Below are 22,764 nucleotides of genomic sequence, written 5' to 3'. Positions count from 1 at the left end.
AGTGAGAAGATCCTGGTTAATAGTGAGGCCCCAGAAAGGAAATAATTCCATTTAAAGATGTGAGGAGGAGCGGCAAACAGGAGAGTCTGAAGGAACCAAAAAGGGTGAGTGCAGCATAGCACACTCAAAGTAAACATTCACCAGGGTCTTCCTCTCGTTTCTGAGAAGGTGTGAGTTGGGGAATCTCATGAACTGCTCTGAACACACCAGTTACCACTGCAGGTTTCATATCCCTCAGAGTGTTTTCCAGCTTTGCTCTCCAGCAGTCTATGAAATTAACACAAAGTATGAGCTGTACCTCTAGGGTCCTCTGGTGGTAAGAAAACCCACCATCAAATATGTAAGTGGGACATGATGTTGATGAGATGGGACCAGTTTGTGGTATTGGGATGGTTCTCTCCCAAGTTTCTGTGAATACAGTGCTGCTGCATGTACACAGGGGATACAGTCTGTGGTCACCTCAGTCACTGTGTTTGAGTAAGAGATGCTGAAGATGCTCAGCAGGCTCAAATGTCTTCTTTACTTAAATAGGTCAGATAATATAGTACTAGTGAGAACTGGACAGTGGGAGGGGACCTCAGGATGGGACTAGGGAAGGAGAAGAACTGGGAGCACTTACGTAGGTGATAAAGAGTCTCAGGTTGTTTATCTGCGATTAACACACTTGAAGACTCAACTCATTGGAGCCATGTCAGAAATTACAGGTCATCATTTTGAAATTGCAGCTGGAAGGTAATTTTTCAGGCTACCAGGAAGGGACAAATATGACTGACTATCTTTGAAAAGGAGGTGGGAGAGGGAAGGAGCCAGGAAATTGTAGATCAGTGAGCTTTATATAACCTGTGCAAAGTGGTAGAATAAAACCATCAAGCTTTCTAGAAGCACTCGGCAGAAAACTAAGATGATGAGCAATTATTGTGGATGCATAACAGAACAAACAATGTCAAACCAACCTGAATCCCTCTGGTGATGGCATAACAGAAGTCAGCATCATAGCTCTTGGTTTAGTACAGCTTTTTGCAATGGGAGATCCTTGTAGGCAGGCAAGAGAAGTGTGGCCTAAATGAAGCCTGAGGTGCAAAGCTAGGCAAGAAATCATACCCACTACTTACAAAAAGTAAAGCACAGAAAGCAGCTATGGAGTGAGAGATCCTGTCATGTTTGTCTTCAGTCCAGATTTTTTTTCAATGCTTTTATTACTAATTTTTAGAATAAATGATGGGTTGACTGTGATCACAGATGAGACAAAGCTAGGAGGGATGGTGTGTGCAATTTGGAGACAAGATGCTATTCAGAATTACTTTGTTAAGCAAAGTAAGTGAACTGAAAAAATTAAGATGCCTTGCAATGAGGACAAAGTAGCAGGTTTTATACTTTCACAGGATGTGAAAGATATGCTTACATAAGAGTTTGTGGGAGAAGGATCTGGCTGGAGTGAATCACAAGCTTATTCATCAACAACTTCAGGCTGTTGTCTAAAAAAGCAATCATCCTGAGATATGTAGAAGAAAGAGTGGCTGACATGAAATAATATGTTACCAGTTCAGCAACTGGAAGGCCTCTCTGCTGGAAGATGGTGTAGTTTTGGTTATGACACATTAAGAGGAATCTAGGCTTTTGGAGAGAGTCTGGAGGATTGTACCTGAACTCTCAGTGTCTAGAAAATATGTCTGAAGGGAAAAGAAGGTGGAGAAAAGGCTTGGTAATTTTCAAATACTGAAAGGCTTCTCCAAGTAGAATAATCTGTTCACTAAAAGCAGGATGTAAAGTAGAAGAGACAGTAGGAAAACTTCATTGGTGAAAATTTAGTTTAAAGATTAGAAAGGAAAAGCTTTGTTATGGGTAAGGATAAGATACTGAAGGATCTTGCTTCTGGAAACTGGCATCTCTGTAACTGGAGCTCATTATGAACAGGATTTTTAAAGATCTACTGCATACGATGCCAATATAATTCTGCTTTGGTCACAGAGATCATTTATCTTAGATTTCTGCTATCAGTTTTCTGTGATTTTGCTGAGCAGGGTAAGGTACAGAGCACTGTACCCCATCTGTTTGACACTTCCTGACACCTCTGGGTGGATGTGCAGGAGACAGAGCATTGATCACTGTCGCTCTGTGTTCTTTCAGCACACTAGGAGAGGCTTGGGCTCAGCTAAAGAAGAGTCTAGCTGATGAAGCAGAGGTTCATCTCAAATTTTCTTCTAAGGTAAATAGTTCTTCCTTTTGCAAAGATTTTTGCCCTGTCATTGATGAGGAGCTTCCTTCAGTGCTTGTTAGTGTGGAAAATACACACATATGTGGTACGAATTTAGAAGGTGTACAAACGTGTGGGAACTCTCTCCATTCTTCCTGCCAAAATCATAGTTTGTTAATCTACTAGATTATTAAGTTAAAACAAGTCTAGCCTTCATTTTTCACAAAAAAACATGGAAAAATGATTCTAGATATTATTCACCTAGGGCTCTGAGTTCCAGCCTGTTCAAGTAAATTTAGGCAGAGCTCATACAAATTACTGCTCTAGAGGAAAAAATAAAAAATAACATTTGACTTCCCAACAAGAATCTACCAAATCTGTCTGGAAAGAAGGGAACCAGGACTCTGACTTCTTCAGATCATTAGCCTTTCTGAAAAGTGCACTGGGAACTTACTTCATGTTATTTTTGGATCTTCTCTGAAGTGATGCCCAAGGTGATTTCTTGTACAAATTATAGTAGTTATCTGGTTCTTCCCACATATGTGACACTCCTGCATCCTGTTACATTGTGGTAGCCCCTGTGGGTGATCAAGTTCAGTACAGTGGCAGATACCTCAGCACAACAGCCATGTTCTGGAGGAAAATTATAGCTCTGCACTGTTTGTGAGTGATTATGCAGAGGTTACTCAGGCAACCAGCTGCTGCCTTGGTAACCTGCTTCTCTGCTTCGAACTTCTACTTCAGGGCTGTAATTATTTAAATACTTTTTGCTCCCCATTGTCCTCTCATATTGTTTTCCAAGAGGAAGAAATGCACCCTGGAGTGTTGTGTGCATGTAGGCAGGCAATGTATAGGGGCTCTTGCATTATTTTACTTTAAACCCTGCACTGAAGCTCCATGGCATCCTCTAAACTCTCCCCACTGTTCCCATACCTGCTTTGGGAGTTCCTAGTTCCAGCATTCTTTTAACAACAGGGTATGATTCTGAATATATTGATTATTGCAATTACTTTCAGAGATCTTATTCTTATATGCAGTAATTAGATTTCTTGTTGATAGTTGAACCAAGCCAGTCAGTGCTGGCACAAAGGAGTTGATACAGTGCAGAGCACCCCAAGAACGTTCAAACATAAACACCATGAAGTGGTTGGACAACATCTGTGACAGTCCTTCATGGCACTGTTATATTGGGGGTCATGAACAGATCAGAGAAGGTGACAGCACTCTTGTGGCACTCAGAACATAAAGTATTATGGCACTACTAATGCCTGTGCAGACTGGCATGGCAGCTGCAGATTCGTGCACAGGATGGGTCCTTCAAGAAGGTCATCATGGCACTGAGCTCTTCTCCAGCTGTCTTATTAGCCCTCACTGAGCTCTAGGAGGTGAGTTCTGCTGGAAGATGCACACGTGTTGTACTAGCTGAAGACATGGTGGATTAGCCTGGATATGATGGTGTGTTACCAGCCATTCTGGAAATGGTGCTGACAGAGCAAAGGGAAAAATAGAAATGAGAGGAATTTCTGAAGTATGTTTTCTGATCATTCAGCTGTGTAGTTTCTGCAGCATCTAACTACCCTGTGCCTGTCTTTCTGCCTAAGTCTCTACCATACTGGTACAGAGATGCAGGGTCTTTGTCTTATACCTGATAAACTCTTTTAGCAGACTGACTGAGATTTCCAGTCCTTTGTCACATCTCAACCAGTGATGGGTCTGAATCCACTGGTGCTTTGAATCTCTCCATCTTAGGAAAGCAGTTTGTTTTTTCCATCAATTGCATTTGAAAGTTCTGTAGCAAGAACATCAAGCACAAAGAAAAGAAAAAGGAATAAATCTGGACAACTATATTTATATATATATATATATATATTTAAAAGCCCTCCATCTTAGGAAAGCAGTTTGTTTTTTCCATCAATTGCATTTGAAAGTTCTGTAGCAAGAACATCAAGCACAAAGAAAAGAAAAAGGAATAAATCTGGACAACACTATATTTATATATATATATATATATTTAAAAGCCTGGGTCATTCATACATGAGTCTATAGCTTATGGTACCTCTTGCAAGATGGAAGTTCAAACAGGATAATGATGCTGAAGGAAAGATGACTGCCTTCACTGAGAAGTCTGCCTCTTTGACTCCCAGAACACAAAGCTGGACAGAGCAGTTGCCTTGTTTTCATTTTGAGCCTCCTGGTGATGCATTTCCCATCTCTGTGAGGATCTCAGGATTTCCCATCCCATTATAAACCATTGGAAATAAACAAATAACTTTCTATTAGGCAAGAGGAATGACCAGTGAAAACCAGCTCTCCTGTTTGGTGTGGCCCTGGCTCTGCTGATTTTTATAAGGGTTTTCAGAGGAACACTTGCTTATGTCAGGTGAGTCAGGTTGCCACTTCTTCTACTGAGGATGATTGACTCATGCTGGGCATTTTACCCAGGTTAGTCCATGTATTAATGGAGCAAGCAGTCTGAATGGCACACAGACACTTTAGCTACTTCAAACTCAGCTGGACACAGATCTGTCAATTGTGAACTGTTGCCCCTGGAGTTCACTGAAGCCATCCTGAACTTCTTTCTGTTACAGTTTCTGTTCTATTGAGCATTGACAATGTTCCTGGCACAGCTATCAGTTTTTACTTCTGTTCTCAAGAGAGCTTGTCCTTATTAGCTTGTGTGAGGCCATCCTGATGACACTGTCATAAAAATATTGTCCAGTATTTTCCAGTGCTCCTGTGCCCCAGTCAGAGCACCTCATTACCATCAGTGGTTCAAGTCAGCTACATCTTTGTCTAGCAGAATCTTGAATATGTCTAGGGACAGAGATTTCATGACCTCTCTGGTCAACCTGTTCTAGTGCCCATCTGTCATTCAGGTGATTATTTTATTTTAAATTACATTCATTGTGAACCTCCCAAAGCTCAATTGGCTGTTGAGGAATTTGGCTCTGTTACCCTTGCATCTGACCTTCAGCTAGCTGCAGGCCATATTAGATCACTATGGTGCCAGTCTTCATCTGCCTAAACAAGCTCTGCTTTTGCTTGTTTAACCTCTCCAGGATGTGTGCTGTAGGGCCTTGACTGTCTTTGTAGCCTCTCCCCATTAAAAGCCTGAACTGAGCTTGAGTGAAGTTTCCTTCTCCATTAAAATAGCACTGGAGACAGGCCAGAAATACTTGCTTTCAGGGACTATTTGATACTGCTCCACTCTGGGCCATGTTAGGTGATTGTGGACCCAACTCACCTGCATTGATGGAGGGCAGCATCCCCTCAGGATGGAAAACAGACAAGAAGTATTTGCTGCTTCTGGGGAGGTGAAATGTCTGTATTATTCCTTCAGAGCACATTTCCTAGATGTCAAAACTGTGTATCAGGAGGTCAAAGAATAGTATTATAAGAACTCTTATCAGAGTTGGGTATTACTGGCTGCCAAGTCCTGCTTGGAAGAGGTAAACACGTGCAGTCTTGGTGGATCTCTCCTGAGTTCATTTCAGTGGTTTCTTGCCCCTCCTTGAAGAGTTTCAACTAAACACTCATGTTTCTCTTTGGGCTCAGTGTAAGGTTTCCCTTATACTTGACAGAGAGAAGTTGCAGTCAGGGTTAGCAGCTTTAGTTTATGCAGTTTGGGTTTTTTTAACCAAGTTGAGTCAGTTAGGTGAGAATCAGAGCACCTCAAGTAGTGCTCTGGGTATTTCCTGAAGTTTGATCTTAATGTGCAAGAAGAGAGAGATGATTTAACAGGGAGAGAGGAAGAGAAGTTATGTCCTTTTGCTTCCTTCAGTAAATATTCCCTTAACAGAGCTCTCCTGTGAAGAGCTGAGTTTGGCAGCAGCATCTCCCAGAGCTCTCTTGGGGAAGAGACGTGTTGTTGTGTGACAAGGTGTGTGTTATTTCCTCTCTGTCCTGAGCTCTGCTCAACAGAACAGCCAGGGATTACTGCCTGGCTCCTCATTGCCACTTCTTCCTTTGTTTTCATTACCAGCTTCAGAGTGAGGTAGAGAAACCCCTGCTTAACTTCAGAGAGAACTTTAAGAAAGACATGAAGAAGTGTGACCACCACATCACAGACCTACGGAAACACTTGGCCAGTCGCTACGCAGCAGTTGAAAAGGTGGGATCAGAGAACAATCTGGAGAGTTTATAAGACACTTCTGTTTTGGACAGAAAAGCAGCTGCTCTGTGAAAAGTTTCTGTTCTGCCACGAAGGACCTTAAAGGTTTTTGCTGAGTGCTTTCTGTTGTTAGTTTTGCTTTGCTGGGTCCCAGGTGTTGTTAGCTGAGATTGGGGAAGCTGGGGATACGGGCAGAGCTAACACTGCTGAACTGGCTTTTGGGACAGTGTATTTCTAATGCATTTGATGAAAATGGTTCTTGCTCATGTGAATTCCAGATGCACATCTGTTGCCCTCAAAATTTAATTAAACCTTGCCTTAGAATAGCAGCAGGGTCCTGTTGAAGGCTCACCTGGCTCTGCATCCTCTCCTGCATTGGCCGACAGCAGCTGGGCGAGGTTACAGTAACAGCCCCTCTCCCTGTTGCCATTTGCCGCACTTCCCAGCAAACATCCTCACCTGAAAAAACTCAAAGAGCAGCAGCAGCACTCTAGTCCAGTAGGTAGCTCAGGTTGTGATTGGAGCAGAGTGACACCCACAAAACATGCTTAGCAGGAAGCAGGAGACCTGTCCCTAGCTGCCTCGCTTATGTCAAATGCTGTTCTTACCTGGTTTGCTTGTGGGTATAAGCTGGAAAGGAAGGTACCATGCTGAGTCAATCCAAAAGGTTGTTTGGGCTTTCATTAAAGATGAGAGTGCACTTGAGAAAGTTCACCATTGGCCAGAATTGTTGCAGAATACATGAGGTTATTGCACTGTATGTATGAAGGCACTTTTCTGCCAACCAGCGAGTTCTTCACAGTCATCTCTGCAAAGAAACACAGTCCTCAGTGCAGGTATTGAAAATGATGGATTAGAATAGCCTTGAGAAGAAGGAACAAAAAAGGGAAAAGCTGTGTCTGCAGGGTGCCTGAGACAGCAGCAGCTGTTCTCCAGTTGCTTTCCTGCAGCTCCCCCTGCCAGCTGCCCAGTCCAGCACAGGGGCTGGGAAACTGCTCATGGAAATAGTTGAAGTGATGGGAGAGCTGGAGCAGCTCTGCTCTGGAGACAGGCTGGGAGAGTTGGAGTGTTGAGCCTGGAGTAGAGAAGGCTCCAGGGAGACCTGAGAGCACCTTCCAGGGCCTGAAGGGGCTCCAGGAAAGCTGGGGAGGGACTTGGGACAAGGGCAGGGAGGGATGGGATGAGGGGGGACAGATTAAAACTGGAAGAGGAGAGATAGAGGTGAGATATTAGGAAGAAACTCTTTCCTGTGAGGGTGGTGAGAGCCTGGCCCAGGTTGCCCAGGGAAGCTGTGGCTGCCCCATCCCTGGCAGTGTTGAAGGGCAGGTTGGATGGGGCTTGGAGCAGCCTGGGCTGGTGGGAGGTGTCCCTGCCCATGCAGGGGGGTTGGATCTAAATGATCTTTAAGGTCCCTTCCAACCCAAACCATACTGATTTTTTTATCATAACAAGTCCTTACAAACAAGTTATCTTTATTTTATATATTTAGACAACCTCAGCAAATGAGGTGACAGACACATGGTAATGATGTTTGTTTGTTAAGACACTTACTAATTTCCCTGTATTAGTTCAGTTGTGATACTGACAAATCAGGTTTTAAAAGCCTGAAGAACTTTAAAGTAATTTAAATAATCAATTGTAACCAGGTATTAGGTTCCTTATTTCTACTGTACAAAGTGCTGCTGTCATGAACCTGAATTAGCTTTTCTGAAATATGTCTAGAAGATCCTGTTGTCAGTGTCTGGTGGTGTCTATCAAATCCAGAAGGTACTTAAAAATAAATGTTGTAGGATACTTGAAATTATTTTAACAGTTTAGATCCTAAGAAAAGCAAATACAAGAAGCATCTTGGTGATGCTGGTTAAGACATTTCAAAGAAGCGTCATCTGCCCTTCTAGAAAAAAAGTGAGAACGTTACTAAGAAACATGGAAGTCTGATGATGCCTTTTCTGCTGTGTCTTTCTAAGGATCTAAGAGTTCAGGTGCTTTTGTGGTGGGTTGGTGACAACTCGTCTACAGTGGTAGGACACTTCATTGAATGCCACATGGTGACCAAAGAACTCAAATCCCAGTTAGGACCCAATTTTATGCAGAGTCCCTGGCTTCTTACTGACAAATACTTGTGTGAGGGAGTCATAGATGGCTGAAAGCAGCTGGCAGCTCTTTTCCTCTAAAACATGTGACTCTTCTTTAATTACTCCAAGGCCCGGAAAGCCTTGACAGAGAGACAGAAGGATCTGGAAATGAAAACACAGCAGCTAGAGGTGAAGCTCAGCAACAAGACAGAAGAGGAGATAAAGAAGGCGAGACGGAAGTCCACGCAGGCAGGTGAGTCTGGTGGGGCTGAGCACACCCCACAGGAGCACTGTGGGGTGCAGCTGCCTGTCCACCCCCCTCTTGCTGGGTTTCTAATACTGTAGCTACAAGTCAAAGTGAACTGTGCCACAAATCTCTTTGGTATTGAATTCTCTAAAGAAACAAGCCTGGTTTTTCCAAGTCAGACGTCAAAAATTATGATTTTGATAACAAGGGTGAGAAAGTAAAAGGAGGGTGAATTGTCCTTCTGTCTTGTGAAAATATGCTGAGGTAACTACAAGTAAAACTTTCAAGGTCAGATTCAAAGAAGCTCAGCTGAGGATCTTTCTTCCTTCAATCATAGTTTTTTCCTTTCTTCTTTCCTAAATCACAGTCACTCACAACTATGTGGTTGCCTCTTATGCTCCCTGTTGCTGGGATTTTCCTTTAAAGTGAACTTTGTGTCTTTTTTCCACCACTGCTTGGTGATAATAATTATTTCTGTTCAAGAAATACTGAGGATGTAGTAGTGTGTGATATGCTGTACTGAGGACACAGCTATTTGATGTGACCTCTGCATGTTTGACAGAGGCTCAAATGGCTTCTACAGGATCCATCAGGAACTGTCACCCTTGAGATCTACAAGCTGGTATTTGCAGCTCTGTTAGTACCTTTTACCACACATGGACTGTGTATATTTTGTTGAAATTTTGGTGCACTTAACAAATTCAGTGTCACAGAACTGCCTTCCTCTTCACCAGGGCTGACCTTCAAACCCTCTGGGTCTGCCTACAGAACCTGAACTGCTTTTTCCTTCTAAGCTCCACAACACTGGCTGGGGAGGACTAATGTGTTGCTGTCTTGAGCTTTTCAGGAGACGACCTGATGCGCTGTGTGGATCTTTACAATCAAGCCCAGTCCAAGTGGTTTGAGGAAATGGTGACCACCACTCTGGTATGTACCTGTGTAAGATCTTACATGGGTAATACTGCAAGATTGTAAGAGTGTGCAACATTCCTGACTCATAGCTAGTTACAATGGAAAGCAATGGGAAAAACTGCCTGATAATATTCTCTGTTCTCAGTTCTAAAAAAAACTCCTATCACAAGGAGAAGGAAGAAATATTTGTTTCTTTGCAAAAGGCATTGAACCTTGTTTTCTGTTGTTGGGCTGCTGTGAATTCTGTTGCTTGCTGTCTCTGATTCTCTGCAAATCAGAGGGATGTACAACCACAGAGTTCAGCTCCAAAGTATGACTCTGGGATAGTGTCACTCTGACTGACAACCTTTTGTGTGTCATTCTTTCTCTGGGCCTTCAATCTCAGCTTCCAAAAAAAAATATGGACTTGTTTTTCTTTTGTGTCTAGGAGCTTGAGAGGTTAGAGGTTGAGAGGGTAGAGATGATCCGGCAGCACCTTTGCCAGTACACCCAGCTGAGGCACGAGACAGACATGTTCAACCAAAGTGTAAGTCTGCTTTTTGTTCAGTCCCTTTGGTCTTTGCTGCACTTCAGCTGAGCAGCACGTGACCTGCCCTGGTCTGACTAACCTCTGTCAAAAGGAGAGGTGAAAAGTCTCTGTGTTCAGCTTGTCAGCCTGCAGCAGCAACTTGCTGCCACCTCCTGTCCTGCTCCTCCAGGACTCTCTGAGCATCTCACCCTGCTGGATCACAGCAATGACCACAATGAATTGATTGACACTTGGCCAGCATGAGCCATTATGAGCTCTACCAGCATCATGCACTGCCCTTTCAGGCCATCTCTTCCTACTAAGGAAGATGGTGAATAGTTTCACTGTTGGGGAAGGGAGTATATATATTTTATTCTTATTATAAGACTGGCTGATCCTCAGACACTAAAGTAAGAGGCATGTGCAGTGGAAAGGAGGCACTTGAGGATGAGGGACACACTGTCCAGCCTTTCTCTCTCAGTGTCTATTAGAGTTAATTACCAATTAAGTAATTGAATTCTATACAGTTGCACAAAAGGCGCACACATATACATAGATAAGTACCATGCACTGGTATATGTCTTTCATATCTGTGCAGTGGCACATAAATGGAAATTAAACACACTCTGTGACCTCAGTGAACTAGGTGGGAGCTTGCTAACCAGCTGGGATGGCACCCAGACTCTGGCTGTTCCCAGAGAGGTCCCTACCTCAGAGGCAGCTCCATGAGAGGGCTGCCCACACCTGCTCCTCAGCACTGCAGGGCCAGACTCAGGCTGGACAGGAGTCAGAGTCTGACTGGCCAATGCCTGGCACAGGAAACCTGTAAGTGCTTGATGTTAAAAGTCTGTCCCTCCTCTGCTTTCCCCTGTGAGGCTTCACATTCAGAGCTGCCTGTTGTCCACCAGGTCTTGCCTATGTGCAGCTCTCACTTGTCTTCAAATGCAATGTAGACGTGCCTGTAGCTGCTGGTCACTTCAGAACAATGACTGTCCCTGTTTGAAATGCACCCTTGACATTTTGATTCTTCTGTTTGTTTTAGACAGTAGAGCTCGTGGATCAGTTGCTTCGGAAAGTGGATCCTGCCAAAGACAGGGAACTGTGGGTAAAAGAACACAAAACTGGAGATATCCGACCTGTGGACATGGAAATATAGACTGATCTATAGTTGTATGTGATGAGTCCACTGACTTAACCAGGCTAATGTTTGTTTTTTAAGGGTCAGAAGAGTACAGGGAAAAGGTTGTTTCACTGCCAGACACCTTGTAATTTATGCCTGTACAGGCTATCTCTGTTACATTTAGTCCTCATTGTGCTAAGCCTTAAGCACCAGACATTCCAGGGTGAAGAAACCAGATGTGTGCTTCCCACCAGAGGTTCCCAATTGCACGCAGCTTCCAGAAGAAACCTGCTTTCTGGTACAGAGAGAGCTCTGTTCTTCAGTGACTTTGTGCTACATCCCTTGCATGACTATCTTTATACAGTATGTTAGAACAACCATGCAGTGAGCCTCTGGCCAGCAAGTAGGTAACTGTTTGAACATGATGCAGGAGGCAAGGAAGTCCTGATCATGAATCCCGGGTCTGTCACTGACTGCTTTCATGGCCACAGGCAAGTCAATTAACTTTCCTGGCTCCCCCATCTATAAAACATGCTTATCTCTCAGCAATGTTCTACAGACACATTTATTACACAACACAATTCTCCCAAAATCTATGGGGAAGACTCCTGTTCTTCCTGTTTTATACTCCCTCTCAGGGATACATAAACCCATTATCATCAAGATTCCTGTTCTAGGCCAATCAATAGGGTTGAAGGTGTAACCATCACCGTTGTTTATCAGGAAAGACTTGGTTGTGCTTCTACCTACCTCATGACCTGTCTGAGTGCCCTCAATGACAGAAAGAGGTTATAGAAATAAATGATATGTTCAAAACCTTTCCTGCTTATGCAAGATGTTTTCTCACAGAATCCCCTTAAAGACAGTCTGCTAGTGTTTTGTTTGAGATCCAGGTTTATTGTCTTATGTTGGTTCCTTCAGGTGAATATCACAGCCTTTAGATATCTTTAATTACCCAGTTTGTTGGGCTGAATTGTGGGGTTTATCTTTTTAGAGCCTGATGTTCAAAGGTGCCATGAATCTGTGATGCTACATTTCATTAAATGTAGAGGTAGGTGCCCAGCACTTCGTCACCATCAGGTTCTTCTCCTGAGGTTTTTATTTTGTTGCCATTACCACAAACTACCAAAAATTCAGCACTGCTCTTGGCACACAGTGTTATGGGTTTGGAGACTGGTTTTGAAAAGGGATTCATTTCCTTCTCCTGCTATTATTTCTGATTGATTATGCAGTGTTACTGTTAATATATTTTTCAGCATTTCATACTGTGCCAAGATTTCTTTAGATCCAACAGAAACCTTGATTCTCACCACTGTGGCCTTTTCTCAGTGTTTACTGTGTTGTTACCTAAAGGTTCCCAAACCATATTATTTCATTTGATCCACAGTTTTACTCCATTTTATGTTACTATTCTTTTTGCCTCAGCATCAACATTGCATCCTTCTTTTGTTCTACTGCTATTCTAGGTTTTTGTTCATCTGCCTCAAAATGCTGTGATTAGATCACTGAGAGTATTCATAGAATCATAGAATTAGTTTTGATTAGAAAAGACCTGTAAGATAATCAGGACCAACCATTAAGCCAGCACTGCCAAGGCCACCACTAACCCATGTCCTCATCTCCACATCCAGGGATGGTGACTCCACCACCTCCCTGGGAAGCCTGTGCCAGGGCTGACAATCCTTTTGGTGAAGAAATTGTTCCCAATATCCAATCTAATCCTCCTCTGACACAACTTGAGCCCTTTCCCTCTTGTCCCATCCCTTGTTCCTGGGGAGCAGAGACCAACCCCCCTGGCTCCAACCTCCTCTCAGGCAGCTGCAGAGCCAACAGGTCTCCCCTCACCTCCTTGTCTCCAGGCTGGACACCCCCAGCTTCCTCAGCTGCTCCTGCTCACACTTGTGCTCCAGCCCCTTCCCCAGCTCCCCTGCCCTTCCCTGGATACTCTCCAGCCCCTCCATGTCCTTCTTGTCATGAGGGCCCAGAACTGACCCCAGGATTCCAGGTGCCCCCTCCCCAGTGCCCAGCACAGGGGGATGATCCCTGCCCTGCTCCTGCTGGCCACCCCAGTGCTGGTACAAGCCAGGATGCTGGTGGCCTTCTTGGCCACCTGGGCACACCCTGGCTCATATTCAGCCACTGTCAATCAACACCCCCAGGTCCTTTTCCTCTGGGCACTTTCCAGCCCCTCTTCCCCAAGCCTGGAGCGTTGCCTGGGGTTGTTGTGACCCAAGTGCAGGACCCAGCATGTGGCCTTGTTGAACCTCATACAATTGATCTCAGCCCATCAATCCAGCCTGTCTAGATCCTCTGCAGAGTCTCCTACCCTCAGGCAGATCAACACTCCCCCCAGTTTGGTGTAATCTGCAGACTTACTGAGGGTGCTCTCAATCCCCTCATCCAGATCATTGATAATTCCCCTTAACAAATACAGTCTGACACACACAGAAGTCTTCTCTGAAATGCATTTTTAATATTGCTGCAGTGATTGTTTTTCTGGTTTGTCATTTCAAACTGAATTCTGTTGCATTTTCCTATTGTTCCCTTTTTCCCAGCCATCTCTTTACCAGTATAGACTCATTTCTGTCTTGCAAATTCCTCCACCACCCACTTCTCTATTGCACCATCAACCTTTATAACCCTTTGTGTGTTGGCAGGTGCTGTGGCACAACCACTGCATCATTGTCTTGGTGTGACACCTCCTGTGCTGCTCTTCCACTTCACACATCTGACTTTGTGACTACTCTTTTATTTCCAGTGCTCAAGCATCCAGCACACTCTTGTGGGAGCCTCTCCTCAGTTCCCAGAAAAACCACTGCAATACAAATGGAACATGGTTTGCCTCAGCCTCGTGTAGCTCTGGGTAGATAATCCTCTCCAGACTCTTCTGCTGCTCAAGCAGGGAAATTTCATTATGATCTCTCTTTTTCAGTCTTCCATTGATTCATTCTCTGTCCTGTTTCTTTTATATTTTGCATACCTGTGTTTATTTTCCTATTTCTACCATGCACTTTGGAGCATATTTGTGAACAGGCATTTATTTTTTCTGTGTTTTTTTTCTTTAAACCACAGGTACAGGGTGAGGTTTCAAAAAGTCAGTGGCCAAAAGTAACTGGAGTACTTAAAGAGCTGCATGGCAGGTCAATCCCTGTAATCTAAATTAAAATGTAAATTGTAAATTAAAATGAGCAGTCTTGATGACACCTCACCCCATTCTTGTTTCCCTTGCAAAATCATGCTAGTTGTGCACTTTATACAGTACTTTCCTTAGAAAATAATCTGTTCAAATTGCACTTTCTTTTTCTTTAAAGGTGTTAATTTTATCTTATTTTGGACAGGAAATAATGTCTATTAGCACAGGTTTCTCTGAGGACTGAAATATATTTTGGTTCCTCTACTAAAGTGTATTTAAGATGCTCTCAATTCTTAGTTGCATTTTCTGATAATTCCCCCCTCCCTTTTTTCTTTCCCCAGACAGTTTTCCTACTACTAGTTTATCATCCATTTGAAATGTTGCAGGAATGTGTGAGCTGCACAGAGCAATAGTTCTCTTGACATGGGGTCTGTATCTCTTTTTAATTTCAATAATCTGAGGAGAGCACTTTTGGAGCTGGGATCTTCATCTTGCCAGGCCCAGCAAACTCTTGTGTGGGGCTGCTCTGCAATGGGTGAGATGCTTCCTCCACAACTAGAGAAGTTTTGCTGTTGCTTGTAGACAGTTTCCAGTTGATTTCCTGCAAAAGATGATAGTCCTTGTGATACAGCACTGCAGACACTGGGATCAGTGTTCCTGGCTCAGTCACTTTCCTGCCTGATGAATCCTGGATAGTGTGATGCCTTTACAGGTCAGGGAATGCTGGAGCTCTTCTGCTTCTGAATAGACAGTATCTTCAAAGGAGGAAGTGGCACGTTTTTAAAATGGAAGGTGGACACCTGGCCTTGTATTCTTCCCAACAAGGTGATTTCAGGAGTTTCAGCATTGCTCTGTTCACCTTTCACTGAGTTGCAGAAATGCTTCTGAACCCAGATTTTCCTCACAAGTATCTTCTCCAGAGCCAAGATAAAGCTTTGTTTTGTTAAAATGTGAAAACAATGATCATGTTGCAATGAAACTGATTCATAGGAATAGCAAAGTCTCTTGCCTCCATAGGTACTGAGCTTAAGGGTCACCTCCTTTGATCTGGCAGGTGGGCTCACATATTTGATGGAAGTTCTTAGTATTTTAGTCACTACAGGTAGCAGTCTTGTTGAGCAACAAGACTTACATCTTCATACAGCTCTGTGGTCACAGAGCAGAAGGTGAGTTTCCATTAGTGCTGTTGCTTTCACCTCAAGAGATACAATTAGTGGGGATTTGCCTCTGGTTCTTGCCTGGTAGCTCTGCTTGCCCAAGTCTTTCTTGAAGCTGCCTGTGTTTTAGGAGTCTGCTGCTCCTGCAGAGCTCCCTCTGTCCAAGTGATGCTGTCACATACTCATCCTTTGCGATCCTCTGGCTCCCTGGTGATCTCTGCTTCAGCCAGACTTTTGGCTCTTGTCCGAGCTCAATGGCTTAATGATTTCCCACAGCTTTGAATCTGTTGGGTGTCCTGACTCCAGTGGCAGAGCTGGAGAGGTGCTTACCACCTGTAAGCTCAGGTGCCCTACAGAATTAGAGGATTTTATTCATCATCCATACCAGCACACCTCTGTCTTCAAAGCCACCTCCTGGCACAGTTTACTCAACAGAGAGTCCTTGTTGGTTGGAAGTCTTCCTCTAAGGTCTTCTTTCCTAACAGAACTCATTCTGGATCCAGTGCTGTTGGCTGATTCCTGTTGGAGTGAATGAGCTGAAGGCAATGAGTCCTTTACCACATGGGCCAAGTGAATCTTCTCCCATTACTGGTAAGATTCCTGTTGCTTCCATAGAGCAACATCCAAAAAGGTTTAATTCTCAGATTTCCAAGCTGCTCCAGATTTACTTAAATCTGTAACTCACGTTTGTTCTTCACATCAGTTCATTTACGTGAATGTTGTTTCATTATTTGACTCTGGGATCTTTAGAGAAAGGTTTAATTTATTTTTTAAAAAATGTTAAAATATTGCACTGACAGTGGAAGTCAGATGGAAATCCCTGTTATGTTTCTGGAATGCTTTTCCTCTCTGCAGCCCTGTCTGAGCTGCTGTGGGTCACTGTGCTCCCCCTTGTGTTGCAGTTACAGTAAACACTGAAGTTGTTCTTCCTTTCATGCAAACTTGGACTCTGGTTAATCCATATGAGCAGTTTTGTGTTGCAGAATTGGCTGCATTTATTGAACTGACAGCCCCAGGCTGTAAGTCAGTGTGTGTAGCTGTCATGTGGCAGTGAACTGCACTCAGATTGCCTCTTTTTTTTCTTGATGTTTTGTTTTTTCTAACAGGATTTTTCTGTAAAGCATTTACAGGAAAATCACATTCTCAGTAGCAGTCGTAATTTCTCAGACCTTCTCAGAACCTCTTTACATTTGTCCCTGCTTTTAATGTCATAATTTAAATATCTGCTGCAAGATGGACTCTTTATGTAGAAATGTGCACTGTTGTTTTTATGTGATCTTTGGAAGTGCTTGGCCCTCAGAGATTCATGGGACACAACAGGGATCATGTAGGTGAAAAGAGACCTTCAAAGTTAAGCTAACAAATGCACAAGCCTCTTTTTTTCTGTAGTCATTGAGCATAAGGTAAAGATTAAGAAATGAGAACCTCAGATTCTTAATGTATAAGACCTTACTGCTAGACATGCAGCTCCCAGCAGCTGCACGGGTGACCCAGTGTCAGGCTGTGCTAGGAGTGCAGCTCTGGAGCACAGGCCTCCAGCTCACCCTCTGATGCAGCTGTAAAGTCCAAAATCAGATGAAAAAGTAGCTCTGCCCATCTATTTCTTCAGTTACACACAGGGAGAAGAGCACTACTTTCCCAGGTGGGTCCTTCACTATCAAGCACCTTAAGAAATCCAGACCAGCACCTTGAAGGTCCCCCTGGAATGAGTAGATGTGACTTCTTGGTGTGATCAGTCAATTGTTTCCTTCTGATTTGAAAGCCCACTTGCTATTTGATAGTAGTTAGTGTGCTCTTCTGCACTCGTGCAGCCTGCAGGGGCTGCTGCCAGGGGTGGCACTCAGAGTCTGCTGTCCTGGAAGCAGTCCTGGTCACCCTTACAGTTCTGTTTTGTGAAAACTAGATCTTCAAAAGACTGTCCAAAATTTTTTCAAAATAATGAGTTTTCCTGATCGTAGACTTTTCTGGAAAGTCTGTAGGCTTCTGGCTACCCAGCATGTGTTAAAATATGAGGATGAGGTCCCAGAGGTTGCTGAGGTGTTGCTGGGAAGGGCTCTCACATTCCTCCTGTGCTCTCACAGTGGTTGGGAAGGGCTGATGAGCATCCTTTGCACAGCAGAGATGTCTGACATTTTACCAGAGGAGCCTCCTGGGCACATTTCACTTACCCAGGTGGGCAATATTCACAGGCAGGTTCACATTAAAAGCAGACACATGGGGCAGGAAGATACTTAGCTACCCCAGCGGCACTTTTGCTTCTCAACACGAGACACTCATCTCTCTCAGACCCTGATGTGCCCAGTGATGGGCTCATCACTCTCCAAATTTTGCTTAGCACACGAAAATCATTCTGTATCTACTGATAGAGGGCTCTCCAACCAGCACCTGGTTGTGCCAGCAGGACACTGGCATGTGGCAGCACCAGGTGACAGCAGAATGGTTTTGGCCTTGGGCAGCTCCGTGATGTTCTGGGTCCTTCAACTGAACTGAGCTTGGAGCACCCAACCTTTCTGTTGCATGATGTTGGTGAAGCCTGTCCTGTCATCACCTCCTTGGCTTTTTTTCTGAGAAGCACTATTGCATAAATAATTGTCATTGCTTTGTCTTAGAGTAGGTCTTTTTCATAGACATGGACCTCTTTCAATTCTTACTTGTTCCTCTTCACTCTCAGTGTAACCAGCCCTCTCTGAAATGCACCTGTTGGCAGGATCCTTAATTCTCAGTTTTCATGAAAAGGTTTCTGTTGCTTTAATGTGTTGACCAAACTTCATGCTTTTGGATCTTTTCTGAGAGTTGGGAAGTGCTTGCTTTTTTGAGGGGGTTATTTTGGGTTTAATTTTGGATATTTTTTTAATCAGCCACCAGCTTTGGAAATGTAATGACTCCTTTTTTTGTGCTAATCACCTTCTTTTCCTTTTGGGACATTTTTTCTGAAGGGACCAACACAGAGCACAATTTGACTTTAATTTCCAATCCCATACATTCCTCAAGGCAGAAACCTCCCATGATTAACAATGCACCTGATTCTAAGAATTGTACATGGATAAAAACTTTCATAGACTAATAAAAAAATGAGGTTTAGGTTGACTGCTTAATTATTACTGAAAGAAAAAAATTCCTTCAACTTACAGTAAGTTGAACTATTTCAGGTGTGCTGTAAGAGACAAACTCAGTGGATATTCAGAACAAAAAGCTTTTCAGCTGCTATATTCAGGTTCAGTGAGTGGACAAGACTATATTTTTTAATATGTACAGTGTTTCAGGGCTACTGATGTAACAAGTCACTGAGTAATGGCTGGTATCACAACCCTACTAAAATCCTGCTAGCAGTTCCCCTTGAAGTGCCTCTTTAAAATGTATCTGCTACAAGCATGTAAAATGCACAGGTTCACCCTACAGATTTCCAAAAACTCCAGAGCAGCCTGTATGCACTGATCTGTGCAGGATTCTCAGCCCTCCTTCCTTGCTCTGCTCTGTGAACTCTTTTAGGACATCCCCATCTCCAGCAGACCTGCCTTTGTCTCAATGACCACGTGCTGTCCAGCACAGCCATCCTAAATTCTCAATGCTGAAAATGGAGTAGGAAATGTCAGACTTAGAAGCAACTGCATGAGTGAAGTGTTGCTCACCTAATCTTCTGACAGATCCTTCAGTACAGGGGTCTCAGTAGAATAATTCTGCATAAAAACAAGTGGGTAAGTGGTATTTGGGGCCTACGTAGGCCTGTGTTGTGTAAAACTACAGACTGAGAAGTAATTTCTGGGACTGGAAGTCTAAAGCTGAAGAGTGATTTCTGGGATCTCACATCTGGATGACATGGCAATCTTAGTCATTTGAATTTGAGAACATTTGACCTGAAATCCCTTGTTCTTTTGGATTATTATTTTTTTTTATGTGATTACTGAGATTTTCTGAACAGCCGAAAGAATTTGGGTGTCCATTTAACACTCTAACTCCAGCAGGTCAAAAGCACTCTTTAGGAACAGCAACCTTAATCTGATATGAAAAAAAAGCAGGTCCTAGTATTGGACGAGTATTTTTTTCTCCTCCTTTCTTTCAGCAGCCCAAGACAGTGTGAAAAATCCACCAAGCAGGGATTCACAGGTGGGCCAGGTCACCAGTCAAACACTAGAACAGAGTTTTCTACTAGAAGTTGCTTCTTATTATTGTGTAACTTTTGCTAAGTACTTCTAAATTTCTAGGAAAGTTGTCTTTTGCCAGTACTAATGACTTATTTTTAAAGATGTTTAACCAAAATTTTATAACTTCCCACAAATTTTGGCTGAATAGACCTATTAAATAGTTTATGTATCATGCAGCCTCTGTCTGGGTAACTAGTAAATTTTGGATCATTGTGCAACTTACAGGATGGCTTTTGTTCCATGAGGGTACATGAAGGAATCACTTATTATACTTAAGAAGTTGAATACAGAGAAGATTTAAGGGGCAGATCTTCAGCTCGGGTAAACTGGCAGAGTTCAGTGGAAGCTACTTTATGTCAGCTGTGGATCTTGTCCTTCAGTGTTGAAGGCATTTCCTATACATAATTTTTCTGTCTCACTGTAAAACAATTTCATATGGTTAAGCTGTATTTTCCTATATTGTTCTGCAAGTTTATATGCACCACAGTGCTCATCTCATCTTCTGTAAAATAAAATGTACAGAGACACATGGAGAATGGAATTGTCTTTATCCAGTTGCTTTTTCTTTTGAAGGCACAGCCCTTTTGAATGCATTTTTGGGCACCACATGCACACGTGCTGCTTTGCTGGTACCAGCTCAATGCAGCTGGAATTTGCATCGTAGAATCATGCCAGGTTGGAGGGGACCAAAAGGATCATCTAGTCCTCTCCAGCTGCACCCACAGCCCAACCAGCTCCTCTCTGGGGACCAGCCTGAGCCCCACCCAGCCCATGGCCACCAATGCACCAGCCCAGGGCCACCAGCCCATTGCAGCCACCATCCCACCACCCCTGCAGGCCAAACTGCAGTACCTGTGGGCACTGCTGCAGAGGGTACAGGCTAATCTGCAGCCTGAGCTGCAGCACCTGGGGCTCCTGCTCTCCCTGCCAGAGGCTCAGCAGCCTCAGCATTGGTTGCTGGTGGCAATGGTCCCTCTCTGGCAGGGCTGCCTCTGCCTTGGGGACTGTGCCTTGGGGACAGGGTCGGTCTCCATGATCCCTGCCACTGGTGAAGCCTCCCCTTCCATGAGCAGTGAGCAGGGGGTGCTGGGTGGGACCCCCGATGGTGGGCAGCCCATGGAGTTGGTGGGCAGCCCATGCAGATGTGGCACCTGGTGGCTGGGCTCCCCATGGCCAGTGCCCCTGTGAGCTTCCTGCTCCGGTCCCAGAGCAGCGGCAGGAGATGCTGGCCCAGCTGGGGGCCCTGCTGGCCCGGCTGGAGGTGGAGCAGGAGGAGCTGGAGCTGGGGCAGCTGTGGCAGGCACTGGCCCAGGAGCAGGCCCAGCTGGAGCAGGCACTGGCCTTTGGTGTGTGGGAACAAACTCCCGGGGATGATGGGGCAAATGGGGCCACGGAGCCGCTTCGCCCTCTGCCCCGACCCGAGCTGGCCCTGCCCGTCCTGCCTCCATCCTTCCCCCAGCGCTCCCCTGCCTTTCCCTGTTGCTAGAAAGCAGACAGAGCTGCCCCAGATGGCACAGTCAGCCACAGCCTGATGGAGGCTTCACCCCACACTGCTGGGAGGGGGTTTAACTTTGCACCCATGACCTGTGGGGACTGCACGGGGGGGCAGCAAGTGAAAATCCCAGAGCACGTTCCTGCTGCTGCAGCTCTGCTGGGAGCTGGGGTCTGTTTCTGGGATTCCTGCAGGTGATGCCCCTTCTTTCCCTGTGACCTTCCCAGGGGAGGGGGGAGATGGGGGCTTTCTTAGTGTTCAGATCTATCTCGCTTTAAAAAAGAGCAAAAAACAACTACAACAAATTCCACAGAACAAAAACACCAAACAGTTGAAGATGTTTTATTAATTATCATTAAACCCAGTTAAACCATCCCTTTACTCAGGCCTCAGGTTCCTGCCTTTGCCCTCAGGGGCCGGGATGGGGGGTTTGCCTCTGCCTGTCCTGCCTGGCTGCTGAGATGATGGATCTGGCCCTAGGGACCAAGATCCTTGGGAGGATCCTCGGTGGCTGGGAGAGATCCTTGTGGGCTGACACTGTCCTTGTGTCCCTCTGCCTTGGGGACAGCCTGGTCTTGGCCCTCGGGAAGCCTGGCAGGAGAGAGCAGAGAGAGCCAGTCTGGGGGGAGCCGGGGGTGACACAGAGGGGGGAAACCCTGTCCCCCTGTGGGCACCCTGACCACCCCGCTGTCCCCTTCATCCCCAGCCCCCCCTACATGCCTGCCCCAGCCGTACCGTTCTTGAGCACAGGCAGCTGCCTGTCCTGCTGGCCCCTGTTCCTGTGGCAATCCTGGCCCCGCAGCTTCAGCTCGTCCTGCTGGGAAGGAGAGTGGCTGCCTGAACCCTGGGGACATTCCTGTCTCCCCAGGCAACCCTGCCAGCACCAGCTCTCCCTGGGGAAACTGAGACATGGAGCCCTGGGGACTCTCAGCACCCCCTCCCAGCACCACTTCTCCTTCTCCCTCCCTCCCTGCCTCATCCCTACTTTGCTGGGGGGCTGGAGCCGCTTGAAGGCGCTGGGTGGAAGGGGCAGGGCGTGCTGGGGAAGCTGAACGGGTGAACGGTCTGGAGCTGGATCCCACATGTCCTCCAACACTCCTTGGCCACTTTCTCCCACAGGCTCTGCAAACACTGGAAGAGACCCTTCCAATGCAAAAGAAAGCCTGTCATGCTACTGTAGGTGCAGAGCTGCCTTCCAGCCAGCCCAGCACCCACCCCCTCCCCACCCCTGGCCAAAACCTCCAGGACAGGCATCTGGAACCTCCCCAGGGCTGCCAGCAGGTTGGCAGGGGGACCAGTCCCTTGTGGTGCCCAGCCCAAGCTCTGCCTGCAGGATGCTCTGACCCCGTGGGCCTTTCAGCCACCAACCCTGATGTCTTTCTCCTGCTGCGGAAGCTCATCCAGGAGGGACCCTGTGCCTTTGCCTGCGCCTCTGCCTGCTGCTGCCGCACGCTCTCCATCATCACCTGCAGCTTGTTCAGCTGTAGGAAGGGGAGAAGGAATCAGCCGGGAGATGAGATGGATGTGGCCAACAAGCCCGGGTGGCTCTGGAGGCTCAGTGGTGCCACCCAGCCAGGGGATGGGGACAGGAGCACAGCCAGGACCACCCTGCCGAGCCAGGGGGCAATGGGAGCCCCCCCTGCCTCAGCTACTCCTGGAGCGGCTCCGCGCGG

General features: G+C 45.4%; 1 protein-coding gene across 1 annotated transcript in view; it reads left to right on the top strand.

Annotated features, from left to right (window-relative positions):
- Positions 1 to 11,686, top strand: part of GAS7 (growth arrest-specific 7) — a 52,137-nt gene extending 40,451 nt beyond the window's left edge. The window contains exons 8-13 of the mRNA XM_010007414.1: positions 2,128 to 2,206; positions 6,177 to 6,305; positions 8,510 to 8,633; positions 9,475 to 9,554; positions 9,967 to 10,065; positions 11,090 to 11,686. Of these exons, the coding sequence (XP_010005716.1) occupies positions 2,128 to 2,206; positions 6,177 to 6,305; positions 8,510 to 8,633; positions 9,475 to 9,554; positions 9,967 to 10,065; positions 11,090 to 11,203 (625 nt within the window). The 3' untranslated portion in view covers positions 11,204 to 11,686. The remainder of the gene's footprint in view (positions 1 to 2,127; positions 2,207 to 6,176; positions 6,306 to 8,509; positions 8,634 to 9,474; positions 9,555 to 9,966; positions 10,066 to 11,089) is intronic.
- Positions 11,687 to 22,764: the final 11,078 nt, after the last annotated feature.

This window comes from Chaetura pelagica, unplaced genomic scaffold (genome assembly GCF_000747805.2).
Source record: "Chaetura pelagica isolate M959 unplaced genomic scaffold, ChaPel_1.0 scaffold372, whole genome shotgun sequence".
NCBI classification, from domain to species: Eukaryota; Metazoa; Chordata; class Aves; order Apodiformes; family Apodidae; genus Chaetura; species Chaetura pelagica.
Note: the sequence above shows the minus strand (reverse complement) of the source record. Positions and strands in the feature narration are given on the sequence as shown.